At 39.8% G+C, this 17,116-nt stretch overlaps 1 protein-coding gene across 7 annotated transcripts; it reads left to right on the top strand.

Moving 5' to 3' along the window:
• Positions 1–3: 3 nt before the first annotated feature.
• LIG4 (DNA ligase 4) lies at positions 4–10,961 on the top strand. 7 transcript variants are annotated; one of them, XM_055360761.2, is made up of 4 exons: positions 29–237; positions 2,665–2,924; positions 3,687–3,867; positions 7,179–10,961. In XM_055360761.2, exons 3-4 carry the CDS (start codon positions 3,780–3,782, stop codon positions 9,860–9,862), a joined length of 2,772 nt encoding a protein of 923 aa, XP_055216736.2. In that variant the 5' UTR covers positions 29–237; positions 2,665–2,924; positions 3,687–3,779; the 3' UTR covers positions 9,863–10,961. The 7 variants fall into 7 exon arrangements, with proteins under 7 accessions (XP_030857245.2, XP_055216736.2, XP_004054771.2 ...); XM_004054723.5 differs by lacking the exon at positions 29–237 and having other exon boundaries at positions 244–2,924; positions 3,795–3,867; positions 7,099–10,961; XM_063697517.1 differs by lacking the exon at positions 29–237 and having other exon boundaries at positions 244–2,924.
• The last annotated feature ends 6,155 nt before the right edge of the window (positions 10,962–17,116 follow it).

Genomic DNA, 17,116 nt, shown 5'->3' with positions numbered 1-17,116 from the left:
CCGCTCTTCCGAGCATGCGCAGAAGCCGCTACCAGTGAGCCCCCGCGACGGTGGCCCGGACGGAAAAGATACCGCGGCGGCGTGGGCCCGGCTCCCTGCTCCAGGACCTGGGGATCTTGGCCTTCCACCCTCCTCCGAGCACCAGGACTCCCTCCAGTTCCGTACCCGAGGCCTCCGTGGTGAAGAGGTGCCGGACCCGATGAGCTCGGGAGTCCACCATCGCTCTGCAAGCCGCAGGTTTGCGGAGCAGTTTGTTCTGCCTGATAGGGTTGTTAAGGGTGTCGCAATGAGGTCCACGATTTAAAGTGCTTCCGTAACTATTTTTCTCCTTTTACCTCTACCAGAGTGGACTGTCAAGGGCGAATGCAGGTTTTGTGAGGCCTGAACCTTGTGCCATTTGGAGAGCCCTTTTAAAGAAAAATAATGTAAAATTGTCTTATTTTTGCAAATTTTACCGAGGTACACGACCATGGGAACACCTCGTTAGGGCCCCTCTCAAGGCCTTGGAAGTGTTCACAAAAATGGGCCCTTAAAACTTGGGCTTCATTAGCTTCACTGTCAACCCCCCTGTGCACTGAAGTGTACACACTTGTTTACAGATGTGTGCCTCCCCTCCCTTGGGCTTTCCTTGTTCTATGTCCCCTATTTTATATATACAGAGGATATTTCATAAATTTGTGGGGTTTTTTTTTTTTTTTTTCCTTTTGAGACGGAGCCTCGCTCTTGTCGCCCAGGCTGGAGTGCAATGGCGTGATCTCGGCTCACTGCAACCTCCGCCTCCCTGGTTCAAGCGATTCTCTCGCCTCAGCCTCTGAAGTAGCTGGGATTACAGGTGCCCGCCACCACGCCCGGCTACTTTTTGTTTTTGTTTTGTTGTTGTTTTGAGACGGAGTTTCGCTCTTGTTTCCCAGGCTGGAGTGCAATGGCAAGATCTCGGCTCACCGCAACCTCCCGCCTCCCGGGTTCAAGCGATTCTCCTGCCTCAGCCTCCGGAGTAGCTGGGATTACAGGCATGCGCCACCACGCCCGGCTAATTTTGTATTTTTCTTCAGTAGAGACGGGGTTTCACCATGTTGGCCAGGCTGGTCTCAAACTCCCCACCTCTGGTGATCCGCCCACCTCGGCCTCCCAAAGTGCTGGGATTACAGGCGTGAGCCACCAGGCCCGGCCTAATTTTTGTATTTTTTAGTAGAGACGGGGGGTTCACCATGTTGGCCAGGCTGGTGTCAAACTCCTGACCTCAAGTGATCCGCTCACCTCAGCCTCTTAAAGTACTGGGATTACAGGCATTAGCCACCGGCCCGGCCTGTGGTGGTGTTGTTGTTGAACATATGTGTCTTGCTACCAGATGGAGGGCTCCAGGTCAAAGCTGGGTTCTTGAATCATAGCTTCCTAATGTTGATCACGGAATAAGTGCCAAGCATATATAAAGTAGACCATTTACATAAATAAATTAATAATCATGGCAACTCTAGAAGATACTTAGTGAAAAAAACCCTTGATTGTCTTTGAACCAAGCAACTAAAATAACATGATAAAATGGAGACTGGGCTTTGAATCAATTTGGAGTTTGCCTGGTTTCATAATTCATGGTTCTTCTCATGTAACTAATACAAAGTCCAGCTTCTGACATTGTAGGAGCTCAGTAGAGGTTGAACAAGCTACAAATGTACACGGATAGGTACCCTCTCCTAAGATGAGCAAGTGGAGGCTCCTCTACCTTAACACTATTCATTTTTCCTCCAAAATAAATTGATAACTAAATTGAAGAGCAGATACTCACAAAACAATATCATGAGACTTTACAACATCACAGATGATTTTAGATATTCAGGCATCTTAGGTCAATTAGACATACGAAGTAAATAACTGAATGTTCTTGGGCTAGACGGAACCTCCACTACAAACTAGCACTGAATGAAATGTGTCAGTTTTGAAAAACGAGGTTTTTATACATTACACAACCTCTAAGGGCACTTAACAGCTCTAATATGTTTTATCAGGGCCCACTGCAGCAAAATTTATTTTACTATGAAGCAATATTTTATGCTAAAATAAAATAGTTCTAAAAGTTGTTTCCACCCCTCTTATTCTATGAATAACTTCTCACTTCTCCATGGCGAAAGAGGACTGACCACAGCAAAAATTCGGTGGAAACCAACAGCTCCTGGAACACAAAAACTGGGGTTGTTTATAATCTCTCCACCCTGAATATCTAGCACCATTACTATATAATAATAGGTGCTCAATAAAGGTTTGTTAAATAACTTTATTTTTAAACCTTAAACAGATACTAGAAGAGTCCATAGTTGATTTCTGGTCATGCAACGGTTTATTTCTATATTGTAAGTTATGTATTGTTATGTATTATTTTTGTATTAAGAGAACTGAGACCACAGTAGCAAACATCATTTAAAAAAAAAACAGCTCTATATAGTTTGCAAAAGCCTATTTTTTAAAAGTTTAAATGAAACAACCAACGTTTTGAGTTGGGAGGATGCCCTGTTCTCTCTTGGGAGTTTTCACAACCAGCGAAATCAGTATAGTTACCACTGTTTTACGTACAGAGAACAGGAATTAGAGGCTATCACTAGCCAGAGCACAAAGTGATCTTAGGTCTCCCTCGAGACAAAATCCACTGGCGTGTGGATCAACTGCTTGCAGAGAGCATCTGCTGCCGAGGCCAATAGGAGCCGTGTGTACTCAAGACCCTAACCAGGATCCTCCAGGTCCCGCCTCCGCAGCCCCACGGGGCTGCCGGCCCCCCCACCTCCCATCGCGAGCCTGGCTGCGCCGGCGTGCTTGAGCCCGGTGACTGCAAGGCCCCGGGTCTCCCCTGCGCCTGCGCGGCGAGCAGCTGGCGGAACCGGCATCTTCTGGCGCCAGCTTCCGGCTTAGCGGCTGAGCTTCAGGCTTGATGTCAGGTGGGAAGGGTGTGGGGTTGCAGGTGGGGGGGTTGGGAGGTTGGGGGGGTTGGGAGGTTGGGGGGGTTGGGAGGTGGGGGCGGGGGGTGGGGGGTGGCAGATTGACGGTGTGGGGGGAGTCAAGTGGAAGGTGTGGTCCAGCAGGCGGCGGGAAGTCTGTGGGGCAACAGACCGGGGGAAGGTCTGTGGGACGTCAGGTTGGGGTCTGTAGGGCGTCACGTTGGGGGTCTGTGGGGCGTCAGACGGGGGAATCTGTGGGGCGGCAGGTGGGGGCTGTTCGGGGCGGGATTTGGGGTGTGTGTGGCGGCAGGAGGCGGGGGAGGTCTGTGGGGCATCAGTTTAGGGTCTGTGAGGCGTCAGGCGCGGTTTATGTGGGGTGGCAGGTGTGGGGTGTGTGGGGAGTCAAGTGGGGGGTGTGGGGCGTCAGATTCGGGGTCTGGGGGATCAGGTGGGTGGTGTCTGGGACGTCAGGCGGGGGTCGGGGGGTCGTCAGGCGGGGGATGTGTGGGGAGTCAAGTAGGGGAAGTGGGGCGTCAGATTGGGGGTCTGGGGGATCCAGTCGTGGGGGTGTCTGGGACGTCAGGCGGGTGGCCTGAGGGGCGTCAGGCGGGGGGTCTGGGGGGCGTCAGGCGGGGGTCGGTCTATGGGGGCGGCAAGCAGGGTGTTTGTGCAGCGGCAGGTGATGGGAGTTGCCGAGTTCACAGCGCTGTAGACTGCGCCGCATTAGAAACCTGGCCTGCTGATGCTGTGCTCTTCATCTAGACCCAAGCCCCAGGTCGTGGGACGATTTCTCCCGTTTTTGACTCCCTGGAACTGTATTGCCTGCTTTACCTGCGTACATGTTGATTCTTTCTCATGGCAACCCCGCAGGAAACCATCAAGATCTCATTTTACAGCTGGGATTCTCTGGTTCACAGAGGTAACGGAGCTTGCCCGAGGCCAGGTATTCACTGGGAATCCGTGAAGGGTTGGGGGAGAGTAGGGGCAACGGGCAGAGGAATGATGTAGACTCCTTCGGGATTTTCCATTTTCTGAGAGGGTACAGGGGGCATTGGAGCGGGAGAGACTTTAGGCTTGGAGGGAATTACTTTATTTCTCTTCTTACGCTTGGTCTTTCATTAACTTTTGGGATCCCAAAGCCCTTCTAGCGTCTTTGTCTGCTCATTTCTTTCTGCTGAGATTGTCCCAAATTGTCACTAAGTGCTGTGGAAGATAGGCAACTGTAAACCCTTTGTTTCCTAGGGAAACACAGCTTGTCAAGGGCTGCATGAAGGATACTTCAGTTGCATTAGTCACTTTCTCCTTTTTTTCCTCTCTCTTTTTTAAGTGCAATAACATAGCACTTAATCACCTTCCATAGTCACTGAATAAAACCTGCCGGTTTATTTTCATGTGTCACTTCAGGACAATTTAGTCAGAACTGAATGAATGATGAATCGTTATTGTGTACTAATTGCTTGCATTCATTCTCCTGAAAGCTTTGCTTATTGTTAAAGAGTGAAGCTTCTTCTCACCTTTTTATCTCGTTAGTATTTTGCAATATTTTAAATGTTGCTTGGATCAGCAAGCATTATAGTATTAAAATTATCAAGACTTACTACTTTTTAAAGCACATTTTGTAGATTATCTGATTTTTATCTTCATTCTAATTTCTACATAGTTTTTAACCCCATTTTATACTTTAGGAAACTGAAACTTGGAGAAATTAAGTAATTGCCCAGTATCACACAGCTGTTAAATGTTACCATCCACATTTGAACTCAGATTTATTAGAGTCTAAAACCTGAGCCCTAACCAGGAACCTCCTCATTTGTCTTACTGCAAATGGAATGAATCAGCTAAAATCCTCAGAATCCAAAAAATAAAATTAGCATGTAAAAATGAATGGAAGTCCTAATCTTTGACTTTTTATGCCATTGTAATGAGCAAAAATACTTACGCCTAGTTTATGGCAATTTTGGAATCCTTGTTATATGCGTAGCCATTTTAGGATACATGTGTATCCACACCATTACCTACATTTTGTCATTATAAAGTAATTTAAGTCCTTGCCTGGGATTTGTTGAGTGAAACTTTAACTTTGAGACCATATAGAATCTATAGATATATCTGTAGAAACTATATACCAATATTTGAATATTAAAGAAATATTAGTTAACCTTCATTTTACATAGTTTATATAGAAATTGTAGATATAGCATTGTGTACTGTGTTGTACTCCCTTGAGGGAGCACATTTTGAGAGATAGGGCAGTGAACATACATAACCAGGTGTTACAGTCAGTTATGCAAACCAGATTCAGAGAGAGGAAACAACAGTATATTCAAAGATAAAAGTTTCAGGAAAGTGGTCTCTCATGCGTTTATCCCTCGATCTAACCCACTCAGTAGAAGCTGGGTTTCCTTTGTCAGAAATTAGACTGAGAAGTGCAGCTTTTTTCTCTATAGGCCACCAAATGGCTGTTGTAAACCATTGCCAGGGCAGTCAGAGCTACTGAATATTTTTAACCAAACTGAATCTCACCCACTGTGTGTCTGCGTGCGTGTGTGAGTGTGTGGTATGTAACCAGACCATAGCTTTCCCTAGTGTGCTTATCCAGGAGTCAACTCTAGGTGTTCAGTAATTCATTCAGCAAACCTCCTACATGTCTGCCACTAGAGCACAAATTACAGCACAATCTCTGGCCTCTAGAGACTGCAGTATAGTAAATGTAGTATTGTAATTAGCCATTTGATTTATTTTACTGGATACTAGATAATGTAGCCTTGTGCATGTGTGTGTTGCTCATTTGTTTGCGAATTGGAAGATGGGGAGTCACATGTTTTCTGCACTGTAATAGATCTCCCTACTCCCAGCAAAACTTCTCTGACTCCACTGCCTGGGATACATGGTGGTGTGCCAGGAGGGGTCTGAAACCACAGGATAAAACATAGTTTCTATTCATGGACCATACATTTTACTTGAAATCTTTTTTTGGAAAAGTTATTTAACATTACATAGTTTAAACCATATTAAAATTACTCTAATATATTTATCTTCCAGTAGAACTTGTATGAATATTTAAAACTAAAGAAATTTACACTTGTGAAATTTTAGGAAATACTCTTGCCCTAGCTTAGCAAGGTACCCATTATTTCTTCTCTGACTTTAGCAGATACTTTAGGGAAAAGCTCTCCCCTCAGGACATTTTACGTTTGTTTTATTTTGTTAAAGCACTTGGCATTTTATTATACTCAGTTTCCATTACACTCCCCGCCCCCTTTTTTTCTTTTCTTTTTTTTCTTTTTTTTTTTTACAGAATATATTTTCTTTTAAAGCAGAAACATGCAATATTTTCCCCTAGCACAGTGTATGTAGCATATCTCATATGTAGTCATTAAATACTCAGGGAATAACTGGCATGGAAATATGAAAAAAGAAGCATACTAATAAATTTATACTTATAAGACAGTAAGTAACTATGGTAAAATAGATAAAGTGAGGATTTTATGAGTAGGGCATTTTGAGTTGGAATCGAATGCTGGTGTGATTTGGCGTAGCTAGCAGTGAAGAAGTGAAAGGAAACATAGACGTAGGCTTTGTTTGGCTGGAAGAAGAGGGTACCTGTTTTTTCCTTTGTTTTGTTTTTTGGTCAAGGGCCCTGCCTATGATTAGGATTTCTAGGAAGTCAAATTTCAATTCAGCAAATGAGTGATTTGTTAAAAATATCTGTTCGAAGATCAAGTTCATTTCTGGTGCTATGTGGTATTCTGACAGGGAAAGAAGAGACATACATGAAAGGCCTTCCCTCAGAAGCTCAGAAGTGAAGTGAATTAAGCCTGATGAGTTTTTTTTGTCACCATTATTAGCAATATTTGTTTGTATTATGTGCTAAATAATTAATATATAGAATAACTGGAATTTAAAGAGAAAATTAAAATGATTTCTGTATTATAAATACAGGAAATACAGCTATATAGCTGATGATACTTTTCATAATAACTTCAAATTAGGGTTGGAGCAAAACAGTTATTAAATGTAGAGGTTGAAAAGATACATCGTTTAGAGCATTGATCTTTTTTTAGTAAACAATAAACATTTATTATTATCTCAGTGATCTTTGTAAGATCTTTACATTAAATATTTAGTTGAATCTTATCTTTTACTTAAAGTTATTCTCTTTTTGCTTTACTAGTTAAACGAGAAGATTCGTCACCGCTTTGATGGCTGCCTCACAAACTTCACAAACTGTTGCATCTCACGTTCCTTTTGCAGATTTGTGTTCAACTTTAGAACGAATACAGAAAAGTAGAGGACGTGCAGAAAAAATCAGACACTTCAGGGAATTTTTAGATTCTTGGAGAAAATTTCATGATGCTCTTCATAAGAACCACAAAGATGTCACAGACTCTTTTTATCCAGCAATGAGACTAATTCTTCCTCAGCTAGAAAGAGAGAGAATGGCCTATGGAATTAAAGAAACTATGCTTGCTAAGCTTTATATTGAGTTGCTTAATTTACCTAGAGACGGGAAAGATGCCCTCAAACTCTTAAACTACAGAACACCCACTGGAACTCATGGAGATGCTGGAGACTTTGCAATGATTGCGTATTTTGTGTTGAAGCCAAGATGTTTACAGAAAGGAAGTTTAACCATACAGCAAGTAAACGACCTTTTAGACTCAATTGCCAGCAATAATTCTGCTAAAAGAAAAGACCTAATAAAAAAGAGCCTTCTTCAACTTATAACTCAGAGTTCAGCACTTGAGCAAAAGTGGCTTATACGGATGATCATAAAGGATTTAAAGCTTGGTGTTAGTCAGCAAACTATCTTTTCTGTTTTTCATAATGATGCTGCTGAGTTGCATAATGTCACTACAGATCTGGAAAAAGTCTGTAGGCAACTGCATGATCCTTCTGTAGGACTCAGTGATATTTCTATCACTTTATTTTCTGCCTTTAAACCAATGCTAGCTGCTATTGCAGATATTGAGCACATTGAGAAGGATATGAAACATCAGAGTTTCTACATAGAAACCAAGCTAGATGGCGAACGTATGCAAATGCACAAAGATGGAGATGTATATAAATACTTCTCTCGAAATGGATATAACTACACTGATCAGTTTGGTGCTTCTCCTACTGAAGGTTCTCTTACCCCATTCATTCATAATGCATTCAAAACAGATATACAAATCTGTATTCTTGATGGTGAGATGATGGCCTATAATCCTAATACACAAACTTTCATGCAAAAGGGAACTAAGTTTGATATTAAAAGAATGGTAGAGGATTCTGATCTGCAAACTTGTTATTGTGTTTTTGATGTATTGATGGTTAATAATAAAAAGCTAGGGCATGAGACTCTGAGAAAGAGGTATGAGATTCTTAGTAGTATTTTTACACCAATTCCAGGTAGAATAGAAATAGTGCAGAAAACACAGGCTCATACTAAGAATGAAGTAATTGATGCATTGAATGAAGCAATAGATAAAAGAGAGGAGGGAATTATGGTAAAACAACCTCTATCCATCTACAAGCCAGACAAAAGAGGTGAAGGGTGGTTAAAAATTAAACCAGAGTATGTCAGTGGACTAATGGATGAATTGGACATTTTAATTGTTGGAGGATATTGGGGTAAAGGATCACGGGGTGGAATGATGTCTCATTTTCTGTGTGCAGTAGCAGAGAAGCCCCCTCCTGGTGAGAAGCCGTCTGTGTTTCATACTCTCTCTCGTGTTGGCTCTGGCTGCACCATGAAAGAACTGTATGATCTGGGTTTGAAATTGGCCAAGTATTGGAAGCCTTTTCATAGAAAAGCTCCACCAAGCAGCATTTTATGTGGAACAGAGAAGCCAGAAGTGTACATTGAACCTTGTAATTCTGTCATTGTTCAGATTAAGGCAGCAGAGATCGTACCCAGTGATATGTATAAAACTGGCTGCACCTTGCGTTTTCCACGAATTGAAAAGATAAGAGATGACAAGGAGTGGCATGAGTGCATGACCCTGGATGACCTAGAACAACTTAGGGGGAAGGCATCTGGTAAGCTCGCATCTAAACACCTTTATATAGGTGGTGATGATGAACCACAAGAAAAAAAGCGGAAAGCTGCCCCAAAGATGAAGAAAGTTATTGGAATTATTGAGCACTTAAAAGCACCTAACCTTACTAACGTTAACAAAATTTCTAATATATTTGAAGATGTAGAGTTTTGTGTTATGAGTGGAACAGATAGCCAGCCAAAGCCTGACCTGGAGAACAGAATTGCAGAATTTGGTGGTTATATAGTGCAAAATCCAGGCCCAGACACGTACTGTGTAATTGCAGGGTCTAAGAACATCAGAGTGAAAAACATAATTTTGTCAAATAAACATGATGTTGTCAAGCCTGCATGGCTTTTAGAATGTTTTAAGACCAAAAGCTTTGTGCCATGGCAGCCTCGCTTTATGATTCATATGTGCCCATCAACCAAAGAACATTTTGCCCGTGAATATGATTGCTATGGTGATAGTTATTTCATTGATACAGATTTGAACCAACTGAAGGAAGTATTCTCAGGAATTAAAAATTGTAACGAGCAGACTCCTGAAGAAATGGCTTCTCTGATTGCTGATTTAGAATATCGGTATTCCTGGGATTGCTCTCCTCTCAGTATGTTTCGACGCCACACCGTTTATTTGGACTCGTATGCTGTTATTAATGACCTGAGTACCAAAAATGAGGGGACAAGGTTAGCTATTAAAGCCTTGGAGCTTCGGTTTCATGGAGCAAAAGTAGTTTCTTGTTTAGCTGAGGGAGTGTCTCATGTAATCATTGGGGAAGATCATAGTCGTGTTGCAGATTTTAAAGCTTTTAGAAGAACTTTTAAGAGAAAGTTTAAAATCCTAAAAGAAAGTTGGGTAACTGATTCAATAGACAAGTGTGAATTACAAGAAGAAAACCAGTATTTGATTTAAAGCTAGGTTTCCTAGTGAGGAAAGCCTCTGATGTGGCAGACTCATTGCAGCAGGTGGTAATGATAAAATACTAAACTACATTTTATTTTTGTATCTTAAAAATCTATGCCTAAAAAGTATCATTACATATAGGAAAACAATAATTTTAACTTTTAAGGTTGAAAAGACAATAGCCCAAAGCCAAGAAAGAAAAATTATCTTAAGAGTGTAGTATTCAATGATTTTTTATGATCATGGTGAAATAATTAAACAGTCTAAAGAAGAGGTGTTTTTATAATATCCATATAGAAATCTAGAATTTTTACTTAGATACTAATAAAATACATTTAGAAACTTTTAAAGTCATGAAAAAGCATTAACCTTCTAAACAGTATATTCTAAAAAGTCAAAACTTTAACAATAGTTTTTATCTAATAAAAGCATTGCAAGAAAATAGGGTAGAATTGTTACAGCTGGACTTGTAAAAATATGTCTTTTTACTCAGGGTTTAAAATGTCCCTTTTAAATATGAAATGTAAACAAATTTGTTTTTTAAGGTTAAGGCCAAATGTAACAATAAAACCCTGTCAATGATGGTTTTAGCTAAATTAGAGGAAGTTGTATGAGACTTAATGATCTAAAAACTTAAAATTGAATTGATTTGATTAAAAATAAAGCTTGCAATTTTAAAAGTAGCTCACATTTAATTTCTTGCGTGAAATAGAACATGCTTTAAAGGAAGTATTTTTATGTGAATTTGCATTCCAGTATAAATAGTATTCACAAAAAAGATTTTCCTAGATTTTATCTATTGAATAGGTGTCAATATGGCATGCGTATTGTAACTTTCATTAGAAATAAGTTGCTTTGACTTTTAAAAATGACTTTTATAGTTAGATTATTTAAAGTCAATGTATATAGTATATATTATGTATGGATTTATATACCAAATTTTGGAATACAGCCTATCTCATGACCATATTGAAATGTACGGAATTTGATCCATGAGATACTATGTGTGCATTATTTGAAAGTTATTGGAAATTTTATTCAAACCGTGGAACAAATGTATGTGATTTTGTTATACTTCTTAATTTAAATAAAATATTTACTATTAAAATAATTTCTTATGTTCTATTCTTTTTAAAACAATTCATAATAGTTGTATCACATAGATTTTTTGGTGTCAGTAAAAATTTTTTTTTTTTTTTTTTTTTTTTTTTGAGACAGAGCCTCCCTCTGTTGCCCAGGCTGGAGTGCAGTGGCACAATCTCACCTCACTGCAACTTCCGCCTCCCGGGTTCACACCACTCTCCTGGCTCAGCCTCCCGAATAGCTGGGACTACAGGTGCCCGCCACCATGTCCGCCAAATTTTTTTTTTTTTTTTTTTTTGAGACGGAGTCTTGCTCTGTAGCCCAGGCTGGAGTGCAGTGAGGCGATCTCGGCTCACTGCAAGCTCTGCCTCCCGGGTTCACGCCATTCTCCTGCCTCAGCCTCCGGAATAGCTGGGACTACAGGCGCCCGCCCGTGTGCCCGGCTAATTTTTTTTTTTGTATTTTTAGTAGAGACGGGGTTTCACCGTGGTCTCGATCTGCTAACCTCGTGATCCACCCGCCTCGGCCTCCCAAAGTGCTGGGATTACAGGCGTGAGCCACCACGCCCAGCCATGTCCGGCTAATTTTTTGTATTTTTTAGTACAGACGGGGTTTCACTATATTAGCCAGGATGGTCTCGATCTCCTGACCTCGTGTTCTGCCTACCTCGGCCTCCCAAGGTACTGGGATTACAGGCGTGAGCCACCGTGCCCGGCCCGGTGTCAGTAAAATTTTTGACTGGTGCCAATCTATTTCCTCTTTAAGAGTCTTTGTATTTCACATTACCCATGAGCTGTATTTAAAATTTTAAACTTAAGAAAAGTACAAAATAAATATTTAGTGTAACATATATGTATAAAGCAAAGTATGTGCTTCATTTAATTAGCTTTTCTCAATGAATTTTGAAAATATTTACAATTCACTAAAATATAGCTCCATCATTTTAAATTGTTGTGCAATATTTCATTGAATGCCCTGTTATGTAGCCCATTATTGTTCAAATTTTAGACTATTTCACCATGCCACCCCCACCTTTTTTGTCCTTTTTCTTTTTTTTTTTTTCTGACAGAGTCTGACTCTGTCGCCCAGGCAGGAGTGCAGTGGTGCGATCTCGGCTCACTGCAAGCTCCACCTCCTGAGTTCAGGCTATTCTCCCACCTCAGCCTCCCGAATAGCTGGGATCACAGCCTCCACTAGAATAAAATACATGAATAAAGGCACTAGGTCAACTATTTACAGGATAAATATTCTGAAGCCAACTGAAAAACACACTTGGTTCTTAATTCTCCAAGGCTATGGTTTCTTGCCTGAAAACAGGACAGCAGATTTACCAAGAACTGCTCCACCCTATTCCATATATCTGATGATTTAGAAGTGTCCTCAAGGAGTTCATTTCAGGCTGACGGCAACTTCTTTGAAAGTCAGGTGGCTAGAGTAGCTGCATTATACTCATGTGCTTGACCTGGGATCTATGTGAACAGGGCTCCTTTGGCCCCTTGGAATTCTCACTTTTGGGAAAATACATTGTGTTTAAAATGTCTAACATGGAATTATTCGAGCCCTAGAATTTATCCTGTAAACAACACTACAATTCACTTTCATTCAGTAGAATAAGTTCTTACTCTCATTAGTAGCCCTTTGGGTAAAAAGAGGGATAAAGCAATCCCTGCCCTCAAAGAACTCACAGTGTATTGACAGATAAAGATAATTGGAATACAAAAGGTAAGCGTATTCCGAGTTAAAGGAAAGATGGATTGTCCTGGAAAGTCATATGGTGTAGGGGAAAGAGCACAAGCTTTAGAATCAAGTCATTCTGGGCTCAATTACAGTTCAGCCACCAATTATCTGTTATTTTGAGCAATCACAACTTCTTTGAAACTTAGTTTCTCAAGTTTCAAATGCAAATGACACCTGTCTTATCAGAATGTTTGAGGACAGAACCATAGCTCCCCCGCACATACTAAGGACTCTAGATTTTACCTGCTATTCTTACCCACACCCAGGTTAGTAAGTGAGTAACTGAGGGAAAATGGGTCGAATTTCATCAGGCATAGTGGTATGGAAGGTTTTTCCTGGCAGAGGAGAGATTATAAATAAAGCCAGAGGGGAACAAAAGTGTGTGGAAGTACTTGTAAAGCATTGAGATTTAGGGGTGAGGGAGAGAGATAGGTGAAAGTAGGCTAGGGTAGATTTTGAAAGGTCTGAAATGCCACACTACGGAATATGTAGTGTGCTCAAGATAAATGCATGAAGAATTGTAAGCAAGATATTTTAGCCTCTTGTGTAAGGCTTTTTTTTAATCTCATTTTTTTTTTGTTTATTAGACCACTTAAAGTATGATAAACATACAAAAAGCAGTACGTATTTGAAGTACACAACTTGATGAGTTTGGAGGTAAGTATACACCTTTTGAGACCGCCACATTCAGGTCATAAACTTATCCATCAGTTCAAAAGTTATCTTCTTCCCCAGTATTTATTGACTGAGTCCCCACCTTGCCTTCTGTTATTTAATGATTCACAAACATGAGTGCCTCTTGAATTCTAGGCTCTGTCCTAGTTCTGGACAAACAGCAGTAATCAAAGTAGGCAGAAATTCCTGTCTTCGTTGAGTTTCCATTTTAGTGGATAAAGAGAGGAAGGAGAAAAACTCATGTTTCCTTCTCTGTCTGATTCTCCCTCTTTGGAGGCTATTTCCCTCAGCATTTCAAAACCATATATTTTCTGGCTGATGTTTCTTTTCACATGCAAGCATTTCTAAGAATTGTCTAAACTTCTAGTTTCACTTTCTGGCATTTCACTCTTAAAATTACATATATAATGTTCTAACAAAGTCTTTGACCTCTTCATTGATACACCCCATAAATGTTAAAGAGCTTGTTGGGTGTTCCACTAAAGGAACACAGGCACTTACATAGCGTTCACCGGGAAGAAACGATAATCATGTTCTGAAGTTATGTATTTGGAGTGAACATTGAAGGAAGAAGATAATCCACCCAACTAGTCAGCTAGATGAACCAAATAAGCATTAGTGATTCTGACTGATAGACATCATGGGGACGTTGCCTTTGATGGAACACATGCTTCCTTTGATATTTGAAAAATTTCGGAGCATAGAAAAAACATGGAAGCCTTCCAAAATCATTTCTTAGGGCTTAGTAATCTTGATATCACCCTCTATCAAAAATAGCATAGAATGTGGAGCGACCAGAACTTTCATATGTTGCTAGTGGGAACATGCAATGGTGTCACTTTGGAAAACTGGTAATTTTTAAAGTGATATACCTACTCTGAGACTCTTAAACATGTGATGTGCTCATTTTACTCTGAGTAAATTGTACTTCAAAAAATTATTTAAATAAATATTTGAAACAACTATTGGTTGTATAGTTACACAGATAAAACATCCCAATAATGCATTTTAATTAATATTGCAGTAAGAGGAGCAAGAAAATATTTCCAATATTTTAAGAAATGTGAGGATAATACAATATTATATATATATTATGGCATGTAGCTGTATTAATAGACTAAATGCAGCAATAAAAAAATTGGTATATGAAATTCAAAAGCATTCTTTTTTAAGCAATAAGAACAAAAATAATTTAAATAAAAATTGGAGACTTCTTAGAAGAGATAATGCTACAAAAAAAAAAAGAAAGCTGGTAGCTTTTGGGATTTTAGGATGATGGTGGCAGTGGCATCACAGTTTTTGAATCCCTATAAATTCCCACACAAGAATGAAACACAACTGCATAGCAATCGAAAACCCATGAACAACATTTACAATAGGACTAAGTGATGAATAGATGAAAACAGACAGGTGAGCCATAATACTTGCATGACATTCATATGTGTGTGAAGAAAACAGAGGGACCTGAGAAAAGCAAAAACTCCTTAGTCAGCAAGGATTTACTGGAACGCACAGTGGGCAAGACTGAGAGCAGCACCTGAAACTAAGAGGGATTTTGTCCAGTGGAATAGCAGGTGAGGGAAAGGAGCCCTAGGTAAATCTGAAGGGCCTAGTAACTGTGAATTCTCAGAACTCAGCCACCATTGATGCTTTCCAGGTCAGGACCTCATAATGAAGAAACACTGGTGGGAATGGAATAAAAGGTGAGCAAAATAGGGGCAACAGAAAGACAAAGGAAATAGAAGGTCCACATGAAGGTGAAGAGGAAGCAGCCAACATTTTAGGAAGCAAACCATTATGGTTCTGAAAAGCAACAGAAGTAGGAATTCTGTGACATTAGAAAAATTACCATTAACTACATTTTCTTCTATATGTTCAGTGAAGCTAAGCTAACCTAAAAACAAGGAACCAAATGATAATGGGGGCTAAATTTACACAAATAAGAAGAAAATAGTGTGATTGAAAGAATCGATTTCCACAGAGAATGAACTCACATAAGAAAGAAAAGCCCCTAAAGCAGATCAAAATTGTAACCTGTAGCTTCAAAACATCTGAAAGATTTTTTTTTAAATACAAGATGTGAAAGAACAACGTATTATTTCAGAACTGGAAAAACTCAGAAATTAGCTGACAGAACTTAGGAACTAGATATAAAAGAAAAAAAATCTATGCGCTATTGGAAACTTAAACCCATAGAAGTAATTAATATGTGTGACATAAAACATATTAAACTACATGAAATGTTGAACCACATATAAAATATCATGTCAGCATTGGTGGGGGTGGAGCAAGAAGAGGTCTGGGACATCTACCTTCTTCTGACATCACCCTTCCCTAAATCTAACCCATTAAAAGGCACGTAACCTCCTGGTCCTTGGTAGTTCAGTAGGACATAAATGTGATGATCTCTGAGGTCCTTTCCAACTTTAACATTGTGGTACATCCAAGAACCATTTACTGGCAACCTTGAATTAATTTATTAATGCACTTTTTATATTTATTTATTTACCTGCTTACTTGAGATGGCGGTCTTGGTCTGTCCTCCAGGCTGGAGTGCAGTGGTGAAATCATGGCTCACTAAAGCCTCAACCTCCTGGGCACAAACGATCCTCCTACCTCAGCCTCCCGAGTAGCTGGAACTACAGGCACATGCCAGCATGCCCTGACAACTTTTCAAAAAAATGTTTTGTAGAGATGGGATCTAGCTATGTTGTCTAGGCTGACCTTCAGCAATCCTCCTGCCTCAGCCGCCTGACCTTTTATTTTTATGGTGAGATCTTGAGCTAGTATCCGTGGTTGGTTTGGGAGATGGGACTGGGTGGCCAGCTGATAGAGTGATCCTGGGGAGGTGAGGGAATCTGTATACATGCATCTAGCAATGGCTTTTTCAAGTCATGGTTTTTCCAAGGAACGGCTCTTCATTTCCGTCAGCCTTCGGTTTGGATATATGAGATTCTTCTATCTTATGTAAATAAAATGTCTTTCATAGATTTGATACTTTCACTAATCTCTAACATCAGTATATGAACAAACCACTTCCTAAACAAATGCACCTTCAAGACAAATAATCATGTCCTTTTCCCAACAATACAATTAGATGGAATTCTCTCCCTTTTGTAGATAGATTCTGTATAAAAATTCAGGAGCAGCATTGCCTAGTGATTAAAAGCCAAGCCTTACTTACATAACTCTGGCAGAGGATTGTTGCTCAAATAATAGTAAGTGTTGTTTTTATATTAGTGTTAACATGCTTTCTGTTATGGGATAAGATAAATAAATGAAACGAAAATCATGAATTCTTGAGAATCTTGATGAGCTGGAATTTAATTACCCAGTTTGAAATAATGATGGTAAAATGGCCAAAGCTTTTGATGCTCTTAGTGAAGAGCACTAACATTTCTTAGATTTTTCTACTTGCTGATTAAGGAATAGATAGACATCTGGCAGCTACTGTTAGATTTAAGGTGTACCCTTGCAAGATCTAAAAGGAAATTGAATTCAGTGACTAACATGAGTCTTCAAATTCTTACAAAATATATATCTTAGTATTTAAGGACAAAAATATCATTCAGCACTATGAATTCCTGAAATTCGTACTTTATATTATTTAAGGGAATAAGGTACATTCTTTTCCTTATGACTCTAACAGTGGTTTCTACAATTATTGGAGCAAGACTTTTGGGGTTTCTGAAACTAAATTACTGAAAGAAGTGTACTGATTTTTTTTCCATTTCATTCTGTTAATTATTTCCTTTCTGCTGGAAAGTT

Source organism: Gorilla gorilla, chromosome 14 (genome assembly GCF_029281585.2).
Source record: "Gorilla gorilla gorilla isolate KB3781 chromosome 14, NHGRI_mGorGor1-v2.1_pri, whole genome shotgun sequence".
NCBI lineage: Eukaryota > Metazoa > Chordata > Mammalia > Primates > Hominidae > Gorilla > Gorilla gorilla.
The sequence above is the reverse complement of the archived record's forward strand: the minus strand, read 5'-3'. Positions and strand labels throughout refer to the sequence as shown.

What these genes read in the sequence shown, in the direction of transcription:
- LIG4 (XM_055360761.2), top strand. Translation starts at nt 3,780, where the DNA reads ATGGCAACCCCGCAGGAAACCATCAAGATCTCATTTTACAGCTGGGAT. An exon ending in CGGAGCTTGCCCGAGGCCAG is followed by an intron (nt 3,868 to 7,178) that starts GTATTCACTGGG and finishes TTCCTTTTGCAG; the next exon opens with ATTTGTGTTCAACTTTAGAA.